Raw genomic sequence first — 22204 nt, forward strand, 5'->3', positions numbered from 1 at the left:
ACTGTCTCTCAGGGTTGGTGGGAACTTTTGTAATAAAACATAACTGACCGTCAAGGCCACTCAGGAATGTCGACTTAGCCACCTGTGGATGCCAGTTTGTTTATCACGTTCAACACAATAATGAAGCAGTCTCTTGTTGTCTAGTACCATAAGAATGTAATTCCCAGTACGTGAATATTCTCATTAACGTTCAGTCCAAGGGATAAAGAACATTGAAAGTTAAAAGACAGTGGTAAGGTCTGGTGAAGCCTTCACCTTCTGACACTAGTTGGTAACTTGCAGATGTCATTTACACAACTTGATAAGATAGGAAACCCTAGGGTCGCCATGACTTAGAGGTAGTCTGTGGGCTGTTCCCGGCGCGTCGCTAACTCTTTGACACTTCTTCCTGGACTCTTGCCCTACAAGTGAGTTACTGACTTATTTCAAAGTGGAAATGATCAGATGTTGAATTATGTGACCATGAATGAAGGCGAAAATGGATTTAGATGTCATACGAATGACAAAATTGAGACATTTCATCATGTGGATAAAGAAGCCTGTTGAGCAATATAAGATAAACTAAGCTGCCAGAAATCTATTCATCTTGATTTGTTATTTACTAGATTTTACGATATATGCTGTGTTGCAATGATATGTTCCAAAACTTCAATTTATGTTTCATCGACTTTTCTAATATGTAACTGTGAAGCAAACCAATTTTCTTCTGGACCATCAGGTTTGTGTCATATGAGTTCCAGTAGGGCATATATTTGCTGTTCATTTATCCTCTTTTTATGGTAATGCAGCACTACAGACTTAGGACCTGCTATTCTCTGTCATTTCTTAACATTTACCTGTTACTGTTCATATTGCTGTCCATATGATTACCTGTGGTAGCCAAACATTGACACTTGATACCCTAAGAAGGTTATAATGTCTGTAACAAATGAAAATTATTATTGTGCAATGATGATAATAGTAATGATAATGGTGATGATAAATGATACAGCAGAGAGGGAGGGCTCTATAATATGGTTTGCAGAGCGAAGAAAATCTTTACAGGCAATTGCGTCATGTATCAACTATTCATTTTCCTTATTCCGATACAACCACTTCGTCCTACACTGCCCGAATTTCCCCTACAAACGCCCATTTAAGTTTGTTGATTGTTCAACCATACGATATGAGAAATAGAATGAGAATTCTAACAAATTCCCTTGTTCTTTGAGGACTAGAAAGACAAGGCAGCTGTTTCAGGTCCTTATCAAGCCATCAGCGTAAGGCATAGAGGAAACGGTGTCCAACTACGTTTACGTCGTATCGCTGAGTAAGGTTTCCGTAACTCCTGTAGTTCAATTTTGTCACTGTACAGATTAATGTCGTATACACAGGCCATGTTGGGAGGTTGTGGTTATATTCAAAACAATGTACCATCTTTCGGGAGGTAATATGACACTATAAACATGGAACGATTGTGGGGCATGATATTGATGATTGTAAAAGCTAGGCTATGTGATGACGTGGTATTACCTTGTCATGCGTTATCTCGTTCTGTTATCTTGTATCAGTGATGCTTGCAGCCCTGGTGTAAGTGATTCAGTGGAGAAATGATTGTTTTTTTTATATCGAAAAACCGGTTTTGGACAGCCGTGGCATCCGGTAAGCTTCCAGGTGAAGTAAGATTGTCAGAGATTAGAGACTCATTTGCCAGTACAAAGTACTGCAGTACGACACATTATATGTCATAAATTTGAGGAAAGCCAGAGGGGCTGCTTGTCATAGGGAACGTCACTCTTACTAATGTGGTTAGTTATCATGGCGTTGTACGACTGCCAAACACCATTTTCACATTCATTTGCCTTATTGTTCTGTGACGTATCCCATCTGTAGTAAGTTTCACCCGTGCAGCCACGAATTGATTGCAATGTAGGCAAGTTAGAGAGAAGGAGATAAAATCACTTACTGTCTTCAAGCTGGAACCAGAGCGTGTTATTTAACAAACGACGGTGAAGGAGCCGAAGCTCTGGATGGTATGGAGTGGAGAGTAATGAGAACACCTCACGTCAACAATTACTTAAGCCATGAGCCAGGGCCATCAAGAGGGGGGGAGAGGGACAAACCAATGGAAATGTGGAAGAATCTTTAAGGGAAATGGAGAGAGCATTGACTAGCACGGCGAGGAGAGAACCAAATGAGAAGTGCCTGCCTGTGCAGGCTGGCGTGGAAAGAGTAAAGTGAGTATATAGATGTACCAGTTTCGGCGGGACAGTCCGCTTTTAAATTGCATGTATAACCCACTATTCTCCAGGAACTTTAAGGGACACGAAAATGTTCCGCAATTGGAGGAAAAAAGCTCATAAATATCCCCTTCACCTGAGCCTGGTATCACTAGATAGCCCAATAGTAGGCGATACGCAGCCCCGGGTACGTTTTTGTCCGCTAGATAATTTCTGTGGTACACATTGAGCAACAAGATGAAAAATTTCTTTTTAATCTCAGAAATGACCACTGTTATGTAGGAGCTGGTGGCCATAACAGTAAGACTGGCCAAGGTATAAGGTCCCTCCTTCCAGTCGTCACCCGAATGAATTACGCGTAGGATCAGCTGCTACCGGACCTGGCCACACCCACCCAGCCTCCTCCACACGGAATTTCAGCCAGTGAAATCGATTCCGTTGTTACACTGATATACTTACAGTTCTAATTGTATTGCCTCGTACTATATATTATACTATATTATTATTATCATTGTTATTATTATTATTTTTTTTTTTTTTTTTTCAAACTATTCGCCATTTCCCGCGTTAGCGAGGTAGCGTTAAGAACAGAGAACTGGGCCACGGAGGGAATATCCTCACCTGGCCCCCTCTGTTCCTTCTTTTGGAAAATTAAAAAAAATTGAGAGGGGAGGATTTCCAGCCCCCCGCTCCCTCCCCTTTTAGTCGCCTTCTACGACACGCAGGGAATACGTGGGAAGTATTCTTTCTCCCCTTTATTATTATTATTATCCCCCCCTCCTCCCCAACCACGTCTGATCGTCATTTCCTCTTTAGCAAGGTAGCGCCAGGAACAGACGAAGAAAGGCCACATTCATTCACAGCCATTCTCTAGCTGTCATGTGTAATGCACCGAAATCACAGCTCCCTATCCACAACAAGGCCTTACACCCTGGATGAAAACTCTTTTGCTTCTTGTAGCTTTCCTCCACCACCGTATAGTCTTAAGGCCTTCCACAAACTATCTCTATCAACCCAATCATATGCTTTCGTCAAATCCATAAATGCCTCATACATAAGCAAACACCTGATCCACACATCCTGAACCCCATCTGAAACTACATTGCTTCTCCCCAATTTGATGCTTTGTACGTGCCTTCATCTCAGTCAATACTATCCCGTACAACTTACCAGGTATACTCAACAAACATATACCTCTGGAGTTTGAGCATTCACCTTTATCCTTTTTCTTTCGTGCAGTGGCACTATACATGCATTCCGCCAATCCTCAGGCGCCTCACTATGATCCATCCATACATTGAAAATCCTTACCAATCAATCAGCAACACAGTCACCCCCTTTCACAAAGAAATTCAACTGCAATTCCATCCACTTCAGCCGCCTGGGCACCTTTCATCGTACGTAAAGCTTTCAACACCTCTACCCTCTTCATCAAACCACTCTCAGTGACTCCCTTCGCATGCCACCACCAGCTCAAACACCCTACATCTACCTGCCGTATCATCAAACACATCCAAAAGTGCTTCATGGTACTCAGTCCATCTCCTCCTCATTTCATCACTACCTATCGACACTACCCCCTTTTTCCCCTTTACAGATGTTCCTATTTGTTCTCTTGTTTTTTTAGTTTGCTTTTTTGTACGTTGTTAACCTCCTTCCAAAACATCTCCCTGAAGTTTACTGAAACTCGCTCACCCCAACTCTCATTTGCTCTCTCTTTCAACCCCTGCACCTTCCTTTTAACCTTCTGCTGCTTCCTCGTATACGTCCTCCAATCACTTACACTCCTTCCCCATAACATTATTAATATCAGTATTAGTATTAGAATGATAAGAGAAATAAGCTTAGCGATGCATTTATTACTCAGATTTTCAATGTATGTTGTATTTTAGCTTCCTTATGTGCTGTATTTACAAATACAAGGCTTTACTTTGTGTTAGTATTATGAACTGCCAGCTAAAGTAATTGCCCAACTTGCGGCCCGCCAGCCAAAATAATGGCCCACACTTGAGTTAGCCATGCTTCTCACAATATTGAAGTTTGCCGTTGTACCTAAACGTGCATAGATAGCCAAGGTTCAATATGATTTGGTCCATAAATGCTTTATTTTTTTATCATCCACAAGTAGAGTTACATAGAACCATCCCAGGCACTATTCTCATATAATGACCTTTATGTAAACGTCGAAATGCGTGGCTTCATAACCATAATTTCATTGACAATGCGATATCAAATTCACTTGTTTAATATTAACTCATTAAAGAAAATTAGCCAGTGGCCGCTATGCTATGAATGGTCATACATATTGGCGTTCGACAGAAAACATTACAAAACTGATATGTGTTCATGTTCGTCCGTCATAACTAATGTGAAATAAAATCGATGAGTTTCAGGAGCTGCTCTGAATGGCTGTTGACATATTTCTATTCTTTTCCACTTACTTCGTTTTGACGGACGTGTGCGTGAAGTCCACAAACGCACAGACTCTCCCACCAGTCACATAGCCTTTGAGAGCACGTCACTCACACGATATTATCTGCGGTTATCGCTACGGGTCAACCCAGCCTTTTGCCAGATTTTGTTAAGATAATAAGTTAAGTACGTATTTTTTGACCCGTAGCATACATCGCTCGGAGAGACGCCAGCAGCAGCAGTAATAAGAGCAGCAGGATCCCCTCCACCTCGACAGCAGCAGTAGTAGCAGCAGCACCTCCGCCACCTCACCACCACCAGCACCACTGCAATCTCCACCATGGAAGATAAGCCACCGGCATATAATCCAGGGATTCCAGCCGCAGGTGAGCTGGTGAACAACACCTCTGGTACAATGTTCGTCTTAGTGTTAACTTTTCTTGTTCAGGTTGTGAGATGTTGAGGCCAGGAGCCAACCTGAGTGTTCAAGCACCTATCAATACGCTTAAGTAAACCTGTACAGGTGTTTATGACGTGCATCCTGTAAATAATGATGACACGGACGTACTGTACATAATCATTATACAGACACTGATGTATTGTTATGATCAATGGCTTTATTATTGACGTGTCTTTTCGTTGTACAGCCAACAGACAGATCAACCCGCACGCCTCTCTTCAATATGAATTCAGTGGCGAGAAGTCACACCAGAAGGTTCCTTGCCGTACATTCTCTGATGTTCATAACTCGCACTAAGAAGTGAGTTATTCAGAGATTAAAAAAAGAAGTGTTGAATCACAAAGAAAACTGGTGGTCAACGAATTAGAAAAGATGTTCGAACTAAATTTAACTCGTAACGAATAAGCTTCTTCCCCACGGCCTACACCCTCCTTCCCTACGACCTACACCCTCCTCTCCACGACATACACCCTCTTTCCCACGACCTACACTATCTTCCTCACGACTTACACCATCTTCCTACGACCTGCACCATCTTTCCCACGACCTACACCATCTTCCCCACGGCCTACACCCTCCTTCCCCACGACCTACACCGTCTTCCCCACGACCTACACCATCTTCCCCACGACATACACCCTCTTACCCACGACCTACACCATCTTCTCCACGACCTGCACCATCTTTCCCGCGACCTACACCATCTTCCATACGACCTACACCATCTTTCCCACAACCTACACCATCTTCCCAACGACCTACACCCTCTTCCCCACGACCTACATAGTCTTTCCCACGACCTACACCTTCTTCACTACGACTTACACTTGCCCAAATTTTAGCCAACGGTGTGATGTCCTTAACACTTACCAAGAATATAGCCTAGCTACGAGGAGAAAGTCTTCCTGTAGGCATTAATAAGTTATTTATCATCCCGCTTAAGGTCTGCCGTTTACGACTTCGCTGAGAGAAAACATTCGCAGATCTCCTTCGTACTAAGTTCTCATGTATCGAGAAGTGATATACTTTTCTTTACCTTTCTGGAGAAAAGCCTTTTTACTTTTGTGTTCAAGAATGGTCTTCACTGATGCCACACTTCTACCAAGGCACTGAGTTGTAATGAATCACCACTGACGCCACACATGGAATAACACCCACCTCCCCCCTCATGTGTGCGAGGTAGCACTAGGAAAAGACAACAAAGGCCCCATTCGTTCACAGAAATAACTTTTCTAGACTTTTTCCCTGACAGCTGTAGGATTAAATTCAGCTGAAAGAGGACGTTTCCCCACTTGTATTAACCCTTAACTCGCGATGACGGGAAATCATGAAATAGCAACTTGTAGTTAAACGCTTTAAATTATTTTTTTTTATTATGAAGGTTCCGCGTGGTTGAGCTAACCTTACCCTATCAAGAAAATAACTTTGAGGTCCCGTAAGGTGCTGCCGTCACGCCGTAGTAAACATTGACACAGCTGATGGCGGTCACACTTTTCTCTCTCTCTCTCTCTCTCTCTCTCTCTCTCTCTCTCTCTCTCTCTCTCTCTCTCTCTCTCTCTCTCTCTCTCTCTCTCTCTCTTCGTTGAAGGCTCCAGTCACGGACAAAAGTCCACATCAAGGTCGGGAATTGAAATATAGAGAGGCGAATGAAAGGGGAAAGAGAGAGAGAGAGAGAGAGAGAGAGAGAGAGAGAGAGAGAGAGAGAGAGAGAGAGAGAGAGAGAGATAGGGAACGTATTTCCGAATTTTGGAGCAAGTCAAAAACTTGTCTTTTATAATGAGCCACGTCACAGTTATTGGGAAAGACATGAGAAGGAAAAAGGTTCCAAAGCTTCGAGGTCTAGGGAAAGACAGTTACAAAACTGCCTGTCCCTGTGCTGTCAACTGCCACGCAGTAATCATGTGACGCAGCAGTTTGCCGAGTATTGTGTGGTCTAGCTAGTGGTGGGGGGCACACAAGCAGCCAACTCTCGGGAGCAAAAACCAAAGTAATACCTATAGAAGAGGGGAAAGTGAACCAGCATTATCGTGTAGGGTAAGGGGTTCAAAATTTGAAGTAATCAGAGCAAATGTTATGGTAATACCAAGTATGTTTATTGAATCAAGGAATGAAATTACAGAAGAGTCGATGGAGAGAGGAAAGTTGTGAGGAATTTTCCATTGAGAAATGGGTTGAAACTGGGTCTTGGAGGCATTAAACTTAACCAGATTTCATCTACCTCAGTGAGATATCTTGTTCAAGTCTGAGTTCATTGAGGAAGTTGTGTCGAGACGAGATGCAGGTCGAGTGAGAGAAAAAGGAGCAGAACTGATGGACGTGGAGAAATGCAGTTGTTGAGTCGTCAGCGTATGAGTGCATCTAGTTACTTGTGGAAGAGAGAAAATCGATGATAAAAAGGATAAAATGTGCAGGAGACAAAAGAGATTCTTGAGGGACACCACTATTGTCGGGGGAATAGGGAAAGGCTGATCCATCAGCAACCACGGAGACGAATCGGCCAGAGAGGAAGCTACATATGAAGGAGCAGAGCGAGGGAGGGAAGCCAAAAGAGGTGAGCTTAGAGATGAGACCCGATGCCACACCCTGTCAAAAGCTTTGGCATGTCAAGGGCAACTACGTAGGATTTCCCAAAATCTTACAGTGACGATGACCAGACATTAATAATATACGAAAGAATAGCACCAGTGGCTATTGCATGACGGAAGCCATGCTGGTAATCAGAAAGGAGATTGTGAGATTCAAGATGTATAAGGATATTGGAGCTGAGGAGAGATTCAAACACTTTGAAAATGGTAGATGTCAAAGCAACAGTACAATAGTTAAAGGGGTTAGAACAGGCGTCCTTCTTTGGGATGGGATGTACCAACGCTTGCCTCCAAAAAGAAGGAAAAGTTGTGATTTTTAAACATAAACAGAACAGACGAGCAAGCACAGGTGTAAGTTCAGAGGCACATTCTTTCAATACATGGGAATGGATGCCATCAGGACCATAAGCTTTTCCAACAGTCCGAAAAGAGATTACAGGAAGGGGCATAGGATTAGTAAGAGGAGCATCAATAAGTGAAGGATTGTTAGCGTCATCCAAGGTGGAATCAGAGAGAAACAGGAACCAAAGAGAGGTGCTTTGTCTACGGGAGAGACATATATAGTACCGTCAGTGAAGGAAAGGTAGAACGACAGAAGTTGCCAGAGATGCCCTTAGAAAAACCTATCAGTGGATGCCGAGGAGAGGTTATCGCACTTCCTTTGAATAAAGGGACGCTTTGACTCACGGATAACGTACTTGCAGTGATTACGACCAGTGATTAAAGCTGAGTCGGAGTCGGCGGAAGGAGAGAGTTTTCCCCAAGCCCGATATGTCTGATCCCTTGTCTGAATGGCCTCAGAACAGGAACGGTTGAAGCCTGGATTGGATGAAGGGGGTCTTCTTAGAGGAAGAGGGGGTGGGGGCAATGATGCTTCCATTCTCACATCCAAAACCTCTGCTATGAGTCTGGTGGAGACAGATGCATCAGTACAGGAGAGTCGGTAATTTACCCAAGGAAAGCGAGGAAAGAATTTTCGTAAATCATTCCAGTCAGCTTTGTCGAGGTGCCAGTGTTGGGAGACAGACGTTGACCCCACATCGCAGCCAAGTTTGGGGATTCAAGGTCCTTGAGGCGTGCGACAGGTGAGTTGATGTTGGGATAAGCACAGACACCCCGCCCATGAACGGGAATCGTGAATATTAAAGGTGAATGTGAATAGGTGTTCGACACCCGGGTCTCAGAGAGAAATACAATAGGAGATACTAGACGGATGTTTTCAGCAGAGGAGAAGTTACTAGAAGGATCACGGACGTTGGTAGTATATATACATACATATATATATATATATATATATATATATATATATATATATATATATATATATATATATATATATATATATATATATATATATATATATTCTCCCTGGGGATAGGGGAGAAAGAATACTTCCCACGTATTCCCTGCGTGTCGTAGAAGGCGACTAAAAGGGGAGGGAGCGGGAGGCTGGAAATCCTCCCCTCTCTTTTTTTTTTTCCAAAAGAAGGAACAGAGAAGGGAGCCAGGTGAGGATATTCCCTCAAAGGCCCAGTCCTCTGTTCTTAACGCTACCTCGCTAATGCGGGAAATGGCGAATAGTATAAAATATATATATATATATATATATATATATATATATATATATATATATATATATATATATATATATATATATATATATATATATATCTTTCTTTTTCTTTCAAACTATTCGCCATTTCCCGCGTTAGCGAGGTAGAGTTAAGAACAGAGGACTGGACCTTTGAGGGAATATCCTCACCTGGCCCCATTCTCTGTTCCTTCTTTTGAAAAATTAAAAAAAAATAATGAGGGGAGGATTTCCAGCCCCCCGCTCCCTCCCCTTTTAGTCGCCTTCTACGACACGCAGGGAATACGTGGGAAGTATTCTTTCACCCCTATCCCCAGGGATATATATATATATATATATATATATATATATATATATATATATATATATATATATATATATATATATATATATATATATTTTTTTTTTTTTTTTTTTATACTTTGTCGCTGTCTCCCGCGTTTGCGAGGTAGCGCAAGGAAACAGACGAAAGAAATGGCCCCCCCCCCATACACATGTACATACACACGTCCACACACGCAAATATACATACCTACACAGCTTTCCATGGTTTACCCCAGACGCTTCACATGCCTTGCTTCAATCCACTGACAGCACGTCAACCCCTGTATACCACATGACTCCAATTCACTCTATTTCTTGCCCTCCTTTCACCCTCCTGCATGTTCAGGCCCCGATCACACAAAATCTTTTTCACTCCATCTTTCCACCTCCAATTTGGTCTCCCTCTTCTCCTCGTTCCCTCCACCTCCGACACATATATCCTCTTGGTCAATCTCTCCTCACTCATTCTCTCCATGTGCCCAAACCATTTCAAAACACCCTCTTCTGCTCTCTCAACCACGCTCTTTTTATTTCCACACATCTCTCTTACCCTTACGTTACTTACTCGATCAAACCACCTCACACCACACATTGTCCTCAAACATCTCATTTCCAGCACATCCATCCTCCTGCGCACATCTCTATCCATAGCCCACGCCTCGCAACCATACAACATTGTTGGAACCACTATTCCCTCAAACATACCCATTTTTGCTTTCCGAGATAATGTTCTCGACTTCCACACATTTTTCAAGGCTCCCAAAATTTTCGCCCCCTCCCCCACCCTATGATCCACTTCCGCTTCCATGGTTCCATCCGCTGACAGATCCACTCCCAGATATCTAAAACACTTCACTTCCTCCAGTTTTTCTCCATTCAAACTCACCTCCCAATTGACTTGACCCTCACCCCTACTGTACCTAATAACCTTGCTCTTATTCACATTTACTCTCAACTTTCTTCTTCCACACACTTTACCAAACTCAGTCACCAGCTTCTGCAGTTTCTCACATGAATCAGCCACCAGCGCTGTATCATCAGCGAACAACAACTGACTCACTTCCCAAGCTCTCTCATCCCCAACAGACTTCATACTTGCCCCTCTTTCCAGGACTCTTGCATTTACCTCCCTTACAACCCCATCCATAAACAAATTAAACAACCATGGAGACATCACACACCCCTGCCGCAAACCTACATTCACTGAGAACCAATCACTTTCCTCTCTTCCTACACGTACACATGCCTTACATCCTCGATAAAAACTTTTCACTGCTTCTAACAACTTGCCTCCCACACCATATATTCTTAATACCTTCCACAGAGCATCCCTATCAACTCTATCATATGCCTTCTCCAGATCCATAAATGCTACATACAAATCCATTTGCTTTTCTAAGTATTTCTCACATACATTCTTCAAAGCATGTAATATATATATATATATATATATATATATATATATATATATATATATATATATATATATATATATATTCCCTCAAAGGCTCAGTCCTCTGTTCTTAACTCTTAACGCTACCTCGCTAACGCGGGAAATGGCGAATAGTATGAAAAAATATATATATATATATATATATATATATATATATATATATATATATATATATATATATATATATATATATATATATATATATATATATATATGAAGGCAGTCTGTCAAAGAGGAAAAGTCGTGGGAGGGGCCTGTACTACTGTTGTCTGCGCCTTTCCTCTCACTGGCAGCAAAATCTGTCAGTAACCCGCAGATTCTTAGCACCCCTCGACACCGGGGACGAGGAACCATACGTTTGTTGATAGGACTCTTAAATCATGAATATGTGGTAAAGTGATTGTGTTGATAGAAGACGGCAAGAGAACTTGAGGAAAATAAAGTGAGGTGTGATTTGGTATACGGGTGCTTGTAAGGTGGCAGGACTAGCTAGCCTGGTTGTCCCGTTTTGATGAGACAGAATTGATTTTTCTCCTTTCATTTCCCTTTCATCGGTTTTAGCGTTGTTTAGGTCTATATAGATGATGTAATGTTAAGGTGTGGTGTGCGTACTGTGATGGTTATCTTAATTCATGAATAAGGAAAATAGACGATGATTTTGACTAGATTTTTCGATATGCCCACAGTTATGTGTGTGTTTTGTTATTATAACGCACAAACATCGAGACATGAAAGGATAAAATGCCGTGTTTTTGACCAGTGTTCATGAGTTGACGACACGTTTTATAGCAACGTTTTAAATTCGGCAGTTTATTTATTCATCTATTTACTTGTTTTCGAGCTCCTGACGTCGGTATGAGTGCAAGGACCCTATGATAATGCCAGATATGCCAAGTTAAACTTTAAAAAAGTGAAAATAACCAATTATCGTTTTCATAAGCTGAATTATTGATAACAATCTTTCGGAATACGTTTTCTTCTTTCAATATGTACACCAGAGGGGTAACTTAAGACAGTCAGCCGTGACTCGCTGGTATTACTATGTTGACCAACGGAATTTCTGGTTCTCCCGCACAGCTGGTCCACCTCCGCCGTACTCCCCCGCTCCTCCGTTGGGGTTCCAGCAGCAGCAGCCGCAGATAGTGCATACGCAGCAGGTGACCCCCTCCTCCGCAGTGGTCGTGACCCAACCCGTGGTGTCGGCGGCAACGCCAGTGGTAGTGGTAACGGGCGGAGTTTGCCCCGCCTGCAGGGTAAGAAAATTATGTATATATATATATATATATATATATATATATATATATATATATATATATATATATATATATATATATATATATATATATATATATATTCCTATGAGTCCACGGGGAAATGAAACACGACAAGTTCCCAAGTGTACTTTCGTGTAATAATCACATTATCAGGGGAGATACAAGAAAGAAATATGTTAGTTGATATATAACAAAGAGATGCCATTTGGTAAATAAATGTGTGCGTGTGTGTGTGTGTGTAGATCTCGTTCCAGTTTGTGTTCTGAGGGAAATTAGTTTGTGTGTTGCGTTAGTGTTGGAAGTTTTTGGTGTCGGGAGTGAATGTCATGTGTGTCTTTTAAGATGATTAGAATGGCTGGTGTTTTCTTTTCTTTTTTCCCAGTGGAAGCAATTGTCCGTCCATTCAAGGTGACCAGGTGGTGTAAGGTGGCTTCGTGTCTGGCTGGGGTTAAGAGAGTGATTGGAGGCTTCCTGTGGGAATGCAGACACATTCTGGTTCGGCTGAGCCATTGTTCCCGTTGGGGTATACTGTAGTGCTCCTTGTTTACTGTTGTGACTATGGTGTCAGTGGATAGTGATGTCATTATATGGTCAGGGTACATAGGAAAGCATCTTCATGCTGCGATTCGCTAGTGGTCATGAGGGGATAGTGTTGGTGGTGGTGTGAGGGCGAGGGTAGTGGCCATGTGGGAAGGGACTGAAGTGGGTTGGAGAAAGAACTAGGCTTTAGGGAACTCCGCTGTAGAGCCTAAGTGTTTTTTAGAGGTGAAGCCATTTTTCTATGCCTGACTCTACCACGGCACCCGGCCATGAAGATGATCAGTCACTTCTTGTCCTAGTTGTGGAGTGTGGTGTCGACTATCTATTGTGAGATGCGTCGAAGGGAAAAGTGGAATACTTTGTTGATGTCTGTTGCTACAAGCCTTGTGCGGGAAGGGGAGAGAGCGTGGGGTTGCGATTGGTTGAAACCATCTAGGTTATATTGTGTGAACTTACTGTGAAGCGTGGTGTTGGTGGTGTAGTGCTTGGGGCTGAAGACAGGGATATTTTCTATTGATTTTATTCTTATTTTTTTTTCCCACATAGTTTGAATGATGATGAAAGGAGGGGGAAAAAGTGCGGTAGGTGGTTTTGGATGGATTCATGACTGGTATTATGTTGGCAAGTCTCTAGATGTTAGGGGATTTTGTTGCGTACCTAAGAGTGGTTGAAGATGTATGTCAGTGCTGGGATTACAACAACCAGGCCAATGTGCTCTATGTGGAAGTTTGATGTGTTGTCAGGGGCTGTAGCAGAAGAACTCTCTGAGGTTCTAATTGCATGACTTATATCACTGGGGGTTGAAAGGCGGGTGGGCTGTTGTATCTGGAAAGATAACTGTGTAGTTCCTCGCTACCTTTCTTGTTTATGGATGACGTTGGTTTGTGGTTGATCTTTTAGATCTCATGAGGATGTTGTATGTGTTCTTTTGGAGAAGAAGAGTCACTGGAATGGGTCGGGAGTTCTTCACGAGTGGGAGCTGATTTGGTTTGGTACGATGAGTGCGGATCTTCATCAGCGTGCTCCAGAATTGGTTGGTGTAGGTTTATTGTGGCTTACTGTGTTGAGGAGAGTGAGTACCGGTTTGCAACTGTCTTGTCAGAGATGAGTCTGCTGACGAAGTTTGAATATTTAGACTCTGGATTTGTTCTCTGATTTGGTGAGTGTTTTTGTCTTGAGGTTGTTTCTTTGTTTTATGAGATGTGTAACGTATGGTTGAGAAGTTTGGGTTATATTTCTTTCTATGTCCTTGTGGGATGTGCCGTTACGCACGACTGGTTGGAAATGTGGGTGGTGAGGCGTGAGACAACATGAGTGAGGGATGGGGAACTCACCTATACTGAGGTTTTTGTCCATTGTTTCCCTGTACTGTGGGTAGGCTGGCTAGTTATTTCAACCATAAACGACAAAATCTTGGGTAATCTTGCTCATTCATGTTATATTAATCTAGTCTCGATTGCCCGTGAAAAAAACAACAACAACCCCAATTTCGTGTTTTTCTCGCCTTCTACGCTAATCTTAGATCCGTTTTCTTTCGCTCCGCTTTCAGGTTGGGTTCCTGCGGAATGACTTTACGTGCATGGGGATCTTCCTAGCCATCTGCTGCTTCCCTGTAGGTTTGGTCTGCTGCTTCCTGATGATGGAGCGACGCTGCTCCAACTGTGGCCTCACCTTCGCGTAGGTGATGAGGCTCCATCACCAGCGCCACCCCAGCGTCGGGAAGGCCGGCCTGCCAGCAAGAAGAGGTGAACAAACAAACAAACAACCCCCCCCTCAGAGGGGCCCCTTCCCCCCACGTAAGAGAAGGCCGAGGGGGGAGAGGGAACCCCCACGGACCCTCCCGAAGACCAGGAGATGATACCATCCCAGTAACAACATCCCCCCCCCCCCCCCAGTAGTGTGAGGATGGATCTTAGACAATGGCTGGTCGTGATGGAGAGAGGTCCCGGGGTACAACATCCATGGAGGTGCCCCAGGCGGCCGAGTTAACGACTCATGATCGACCACAACCTGGCTGTGAACATGGAGCCTTTACGGTACAGATGTCCTTCCTCCAAGTGCCGACACTCAGTGCCAGTTTCTCGACGCCACATTGACCTCCTCCTGATGCTGTTTTGGCCTCTGACACCCTCCCTAACCTCTGCATCTCAACAGTGGCCTTAACCTCTCACCTCGGACCTCTCTTCCTGACCTCTACCTTTGTCCGTGGTCTGTAAGTCTCGCTCCTGGCCTCGCCTCTACCTCTCGCTCCTGGCCTCTACCTCTTGCCTTTAACCTCCACCTCTCGTTCCTGGCCTCTACCTCTTGCCTTAACGTCCCTCGTACATCATTCATGTGCCCCCTGGTCTGGCAATAACTGTAACCAGTGTATCTATTGTGATGTGTTTTCTGAACATGTATCATATCTAAACTTCTCTTACTATTGTATGAAATATATCCTGATATATTAAAGTATGATTGGTTTTGTCTGACTAGGAGATATCAAACTATTCCTTAGTATTTAGTAAATTGAGTGAAAGACATTAATAAAGATATATTGGGTCTTGTTCTATGAGATATATGTATCATTATCTATGAAGATTACTTTACCTCGTTAAGACTATATATTGGTCGAAAAATTTGAAAGAAAAAGGACAGATGATTGATCCTAAGTGAAATGCAACGCTTGTAAAGCATGGTAGGCAAATTATCCTGTATACCTCTAGCCTGCCACACCTGTGTATCCTGATGTTTAACATCACGTTACCACAGTAAACCAGCAAGTCAAACCGTATGTTTTGTTACCTTCATAACAGCCGTTATAAGTCTCAGCATACAGAAACTTCCGCGAAATTAACACTGGGAATGCATATGTGTAATAACAATAATAATGATAATAAAATGATTTAGAAGAATTTGGTGCGTACTACCTAATCTGTTACAATATGTAAAATGAATTTCGTTTTTCGGGAGGGCTTAAATTAAGATATTCTAATGCTTTTGTATATACAGTTAAAGAGACCTTTCGACAGTTCAGTGGTAAGGCATGATGTTACAAATGGATGGTTGTTGACCTCTTGTTGCTTGTGTGAGTTGTATGTCTTCTGGTGTGTGTTGATGCAGCGGAGGCAACAGGTGGCGGCTGGCAGGGTTGGCTCAGACCACATGATCAACGTGATGCTCCAACGTCCTCTTGTTGGTATAGACTAGGATCGTGCTGAAGGAGGATCAGAAGCTACAACAGCGTTGAAGGAGACGAGCTTTAGATAGACGCATAGTCCGGTACTTCTTCCTTACAGAGACTTACTCGAATGTTCGAGAACGGTCGTAATAGGTGTCCACTTCGAAGTCAGATAATGATGTGTCACTGTAATTTATGATACGATCTATGTGGTCTCGTACGACAGAGAATTGTCGACTTTTTCGGGACTGGCGGACAGCGTCCGTTGTTTCCGAAGTCCAATGAACAGAGGTCCGCTGAGTCGAGGTTTACGGATTATGTACCATATGTTGTATAGTCCGCAGTGTGGAAAGTTGCAATGCTGTTGAGAGAATAGGAATACTGTGAAGGACGTTGCTGAGGAACATCCTACGTCTTCTGTGGTGCAGTGTAATCTACAGCATCTTCGGTGTATCTTCTGTCATGTTGAAAACGGGAACCTATTTCTGAAGTGATATAAACTCACATTTTTGTCTCTCGTTGTAAGAAAACGACTTATTTTGCTTCATAAACATGTATGTCTGTGCAAGGATGAATAAGGATTTCAATAAAGATGGTCACTCGTAGAAAATAAAACATTTTAAGATTTCTTTCAGAATAATTTACTCATCTCCATTATTTCCATCATTGTCAGAAAAAAAAAAAACATTCCAGTAACGGAAAGTTCAATTTGTCGAGTCATACTTTATAAAAATCGCAATCCGAAATAGACACATATTTGAACACCCACCCATGTCAACCCGTAGACTATCAAGAATGTGTACACATTACACTATACATACAACAGACAAGGGTGATAAATGTAAACGTTAACTGAACCATAAACACCCACCATCTGATGATAGACTTCTAATGACTGGAAACTGTTAAGACGAGAAGCACAAGTGGGCCATGGTGACGAAAAAAGAAAAAAGCTGTGAGATCTACGGAACCAAGGTTGTACCTTCTTGGTCTCCGGTGGCCAAGCGACTTAAACCGTTAGCCAAGAGACAGAGAACACTCCTGGTGGCCAAGAGACTTCACAAAGACACATCCTCCAGTCTCCATACGTGAAAATAAACTTTAACAAAAATAGAAAAAAATATCTCTTTGACGAGATTACCGTCAGTTACAGACACACACACACACACACACACACACGAGAGACTCACCATTCCATTACATCATCCAGCTCAGTCAGCCAGGGCTGGTGGAACATCTCGAGAGGAAGAAAACGAAGAAAAGAAAAGAAAAAGAGATGGATAAAAAGAGGAAAAGGAAAAAACTGAGAAAAGGGAAGTGTAAAGTATAGATGGTGAGGAACGTAGAGGGCGGAGCAGTGTGGTAAACTTGGACGTTGGGGAAGGTAACTGGCGAAGGGGATCAGCACCACCCTCCCCTTGCAGGAGGCGGAGGCCTGACTGTGTTACCCGAGGGGATCAGAAGTTAGCCCCGCAGCGGCTGCAGCGCTCTCTCTTGCTGTCGAAGCAGTAGAAGAGGCCGCAAGGGAAGCACAGGACGGCCAGACACAGTCCCTTCGGCGTGAACTCCTTCCGCAGCACACCAACCTGCCGGACGACCACCACACACACTGTCTTGAACAACAGTATACTTGAAAGTGTGTGCGTGTGTGTGTGTGTGTGTGTGCGTGTGTGTGTGTGTGTGATATTTTGATCTATGATTATTGTGGACATTAAAGTTCGTTGAAAAATGATATATATAGTTGTTAGTGAATTCCCCCTTCTACCTCTAGTTATATAGCCTATTAGTCCCCTCTCTTAAATTGAATCTTTGTTCGAACACACCGACTATATTTTTCAGGTCTCTAAGATCCTCGTTCGTCTCATGATATCTTCCATGATCTTAACATGATTCCTCATTTTCTGTATTTTCACTTGTAATCATCTTGACTTATGATTTTTTTTGTAATTATTTCTCCTATCAACTATCTATCAACTGATCTCTGGTGATTTATACTTTGTCCCCATCATTTATGCGTTCCCTTATCTGACTTCATTTCTGACATTAAAACGAAGAGAAAACTGAGAAAGTTAACCTGTGTCTCATAGCAGGTTAACCTGACTTTCAATAATGGTCAGGATATCTGGACTTGTCCCCTTTCTATATCATTTTTGTTAAGGTGATGTTAAAGGTCTTGTACAATTCCCTCTAACAAGTAACAATATCACTAGTATATCTTGGCATACAAATAATGAAACCGATCCAGGAAATGTTTTGAATAATCAGCTGTCAGTCCTCTCATTTTGTAGTAATCATTTTACTGTCCATTATTTACCGTTACATTTCTTTACATTGATTCTTAGCCAATATCTGCTCACTCTTCCCTTGTCAGTGTTAATTGCTTGGCTATCCATCAAATGTACATTATCTTAAGACTTCGGTTCGTCATTGTTGGCAAAATTCAGCATTCGATTTCAAACCATTTCCCAAGATCTGGAACAATCGTACTTAATATCCACAAGATATGTCAGTAAGGGGTAGGCAGGGAGAGGAGTTAGTTCAATAGAGTAAAAGGTGGGTGAACTTACCCTACATGCTGGGCATTTTTTTCCCGTCGTCACCTGGGTTGGATTGTTGTCCATCAGTACTGCCGGCACGGTTACGGTGCACCTCTTGTGTCCAGCTGGTTTTGGATCTTGTTCTTTGAGAGGTGATACGCCTGGGTATTCCGAGATCGACATCACTCGGCAATCCTGGAGTGATGGGTTCGGCTGCCAGAGGGACGTTGGGCCTTGGTGAATTGAAGAATTCTGGTGCCCTGGAAGTGAAGTTAGGGCCTGGTACCATGGTATTAATGGTGTGTCCTGGTGCGCTGAGGTTGCTGGTTCCTCGTACTCTAGATCAATATCTTGGTATTCCGAGGGTGTCGGATGGTACTCGTGTCCCAGATCAACATCTTGGTAGCCCGAGGGTGTCGGATGGTACTCATGTCCTAGATCAATAATATCTTGGTACCCCGAGGGTGTAGGATGGTGCTCGTGTTCCGAGTAAGGATCTTGGGACTTGTGCAGCGGAGGTGGTGATGTGTCCTGCTGATTCTGGCACGAGACTTGAGACTGTGAGGGGACTTGGTGCTCCATACCTGCAGGTATATTCCCACTACATTAGCTCAACAAGCTTCTGGAAGATAAAAACAAAAAGTATAAATCAAGAGCAGGTGAAGCGCCTGGTGAATAACTTTATGGAATAACAAGTTCAGAATATAGTAGTTTACCATCAGAAATATAATTTTCTTTGGTTTCTGTTGTAGTTTATTCGCTGTAACCAGTTGTTACAGTGGTAACTAATTTAGATTAGGTGTCTCTACAATGGACAGAAATGGGATAATTTTCCCTTCGCTATCCTCCAGTCTCCTTCCTCCTTGCTCCATGAATCAAGCATCGCCAAGCTGCTGATTTGAAAAATATCTCTTTTGCTTTTCCTATCCTGTTTCTACCACAGTTTACAATACATCAGCAGATAACCTCGCTTGGACCATCAGGCTTCAGTTACCCGTTCGTCCCATGTACTGCTTAAGAGGAAGAATACAGACGATAAATTGTGTGCAGGGAAACATGAAAACAGAGCATAAAGTAAACAGGTAAAGGCAGACCCACAGGCCTGCAACTGGTTATTCGATGAAGCAACTGTGGGTCATCATATATCTACTATGACAGCCAAACTACCTGTAACAGTCATCAAGTCTCTTCTTGAATAAGTATATTGTTTTGGCGTTTATAACATCGGCAAACACTTTCCTCCATTCTTCAATTATCCTATTTGTAATTATACATTTCGCAATGAGTGTGAAACCCCTTCTACCTCAAAATTTAGCCTGTCATTTCTAGTTCCTGAATCCGTGTAAACATCGATCAGGTTGGCTGGTTATTTTGGGGTGTAAGGCTATGGATTGGCAGGGTCATTACGGCCGTCAACGAAAAGCTATAAACAACAATAGAACATATCATTAACTCCTTCGGGTGTGCAAGGTTATTACAAGACCTGACAAACTCACTGCACATACGCTCCTTCGACTTCTAAGCAGGGATTCCATTTTAAAACAATTTTATTACGCTATCTTGAAAAAAAAAAATCATAAAATCACGAGTGCGTACTTTCATTTGTAGTGGGATCCTTTTGAGTTCTTTAAACCTTTGCTTACATAACAGTCTCTCAAGTCTTGGTCTTAACCCTGTTGCCTTTCCAGGACCTTTAAAGAGTTACTGTATAGTAAAGTCCAGCCTGTGTACCTTAATTCTTTTTTCTTCCTTAGCAAACCCGTCAACCTTTGGGCTGAACACGATGGTACTTTTCTGGTTGACTGACGTGGCGTTCTTGACAATGTAGACGAAAATAATCTCAGTGGATTCTCTTCCAGGTAACAGAATTCTATTAATCTCGTAGCAGTCACTTTGAAGAACATTACTTTTATGCTAGGTTAGGTATTTTATGCTAGGCTAGGTTCGGTATTTTATGCTGGGGTTGGTTTTTTATGTTTTATTTTTGCTAGGTAGGTTAGGTATTTTATGCTGGGGTAGGTTTTTATGTTTTATTTTTGCTAGGTAGGTTAGGTATTTTATGCAAGGCTAGGTTTTTTTGTTTTATTATGTTTTATTTTGTAAAACCATATTGACATGACCAGGATATTACACTAACCCAAGAAACCTATCCAAACAAACCTATCCAAACACTAAACTTTATCATTGCCACAGACGATAATTTAGACCTTGTACAAACGTATTCAAATTCATATCAAAAACTTTTTTCAAAAAAAGTAGTGGGTAAAAGTGTTGATCTTCCATACAAAAAAAAAAAAAAAATGAAAGAACAACATTTCTAAGCCTAGTCCTCCGTCAAACTCGCCTGTCTAAACTTCATATTTCAAGGAGTTTCTGAACCTAAAAAAAATCCGTGTAATTTACATACAGGTAAAGTAATCATAAGTAAAGATAAGTAATCATCTTATCTTGGGCACGGGGAAAAACACCTTAACGTTGCAGGCGAAAATATTATTTAATGATTGTGTTACTGTTGGTTGAAACATTCTCCACGGGTAATGAGTACTTCAGATAATACTTGAGTTATTTTAGACTGGATTATATAATAGGTTTCTCGAACTGGTATCGTGTACGTTTAGTTTAGTTTGTAAGAAATACAGATATGAAAAGAATGACAACACCAACCAAAAATTTACCCATAACTTAGCATGACGTAATCTAATATCCTTTGGAGTGGAACGGGCTTAACAGTTGACTAACTGTAACAATTCCATGATATGATTTTCGCTGTTAATGGCAAGTTATATTCCATGCACCGCAAAAAAAATAAATAATTACCTGGCGATCTTTTACTTGCAATTGCTTGATATTCACGCATTGTGAGAACCTTTGCACCTTTCGTTAATGGTGACAAGTCGGCCCTGTCTGAAATTATCAACAAAGAGGAAACTGCTCAAAACCTCTAAATTATCACAAAAAATAATATAGAATCTGGTTCACAATAATCTATAACTACACCGTAGTTATAGTGGCGACTAAATATACTTTGAAGGGTTGAGCCTTCTATAATATTTACTACTTTCACGGCAAGTTCGTATCAAGGAAGAACACGCCATTACACTTCAATTCACACTATGACAAAACAGTAATTCTAGGAATCGTGTTCATGTCAGCCAATCAGAAACATCCATAGGCAAACTATAAAAACTTAAGTTGCATCTCATACTGACCTACTTCAGGTATATTGTGTGATGTTTGAGGAAGCCTTTGCTACGACGTTGGTGTACCATCTGGGAGCAGCAACAGCTGGCTACACCTGGCGACCTCGCCACGCTCATGTGACTCGTCGGACAATCTCCGTGGAAACTACTTACTCTCCTCCATTTGCATATAGAATTATCAAGCGACAACAATCTATATTTGATATGTGATTAGTGTGTTTGTACGATCATTATAACGGCTTGGCGCATTCCTGAAGATATTGGGAAACTGGTCATGGACGCAATTAATTCTTGTCAATAAATCAACAGACTCGCACTACTCACTTATCTATCTTTCACCAACACGGAAAACTTCATCGCTTTTTTTTCGGTTTTTGTATAAGCATTATGTTTATACTTATACAGATTAATTGTGTTACATATTTCATGAACTGTTTCAGGAATTTGAC

General features: G+C 42.0%; 2 protein-coding genes across 2 annotated transcripts; one reads left to right on the forward strand and one right to left on the reverse strand.

Annotated features, from left to right (window-relative positions):
* The first annotated feature begins 274 nt into the window (after window positions 1-274).
* LOC139760570 (uncharacterized) lies at window positions 275-15626 on the forward strand. Its single transcript, XM_071683923.1, has 4 exons — window positions 275-407; window positions 4840-5017; window positions 12122-12297; window positions 14408-15626. The coding sequence occupies exons 2-4, from the start codon at window positions 4972-4974 to the stop codon at window positions 14537-14539; spliced, it is 354 nt and encodes a 117-aa protein (XP_071540024.1). The 5' UTR covers window positions 275-407; window positions 4840-4971; the 3' UTR covers window positions 14540-15626.
* Window positions 14717-21904, reverse strand: LOC139760564 (uncharacterized). The gene is made up of 3 exons (XM_071683913.1): window positions 21765-21904; window positions 18586-19177; window positions 14717-17604 (listed from the first exon to the last, which is right to left on the reverse strand). The coding sequence occupies exons 2-3, from the start codon at window positions 19135-19137 to the stop codon at window positions 17476-17478; spliced, it is 681 nt and encodes a 226-aa protein (XP_071540014.1). The 5' UTR covers window positions 19138-19177; window positions 21765-21904; the 3' UTR covers window positions 14717-17475.
* Window positions 21905-22204: the final 300 nt, after the last annotated feature.

The sequence above is a fragment of the Panulirus ornatus genome, chromosome 3 (assembly GCF_036320965.1).
Source record: "Panulirus ornatus isolate Po-2019 chromosome 3, ASM3632096v1, whole genome shotgun sequence".
Classification (NCBI taxonomy): Eukaryota; Metazoa; Arthropoda; class Malacostraca; order Decapoda; family Palinuridae; genus Panulirus; species Panulirus ornatus.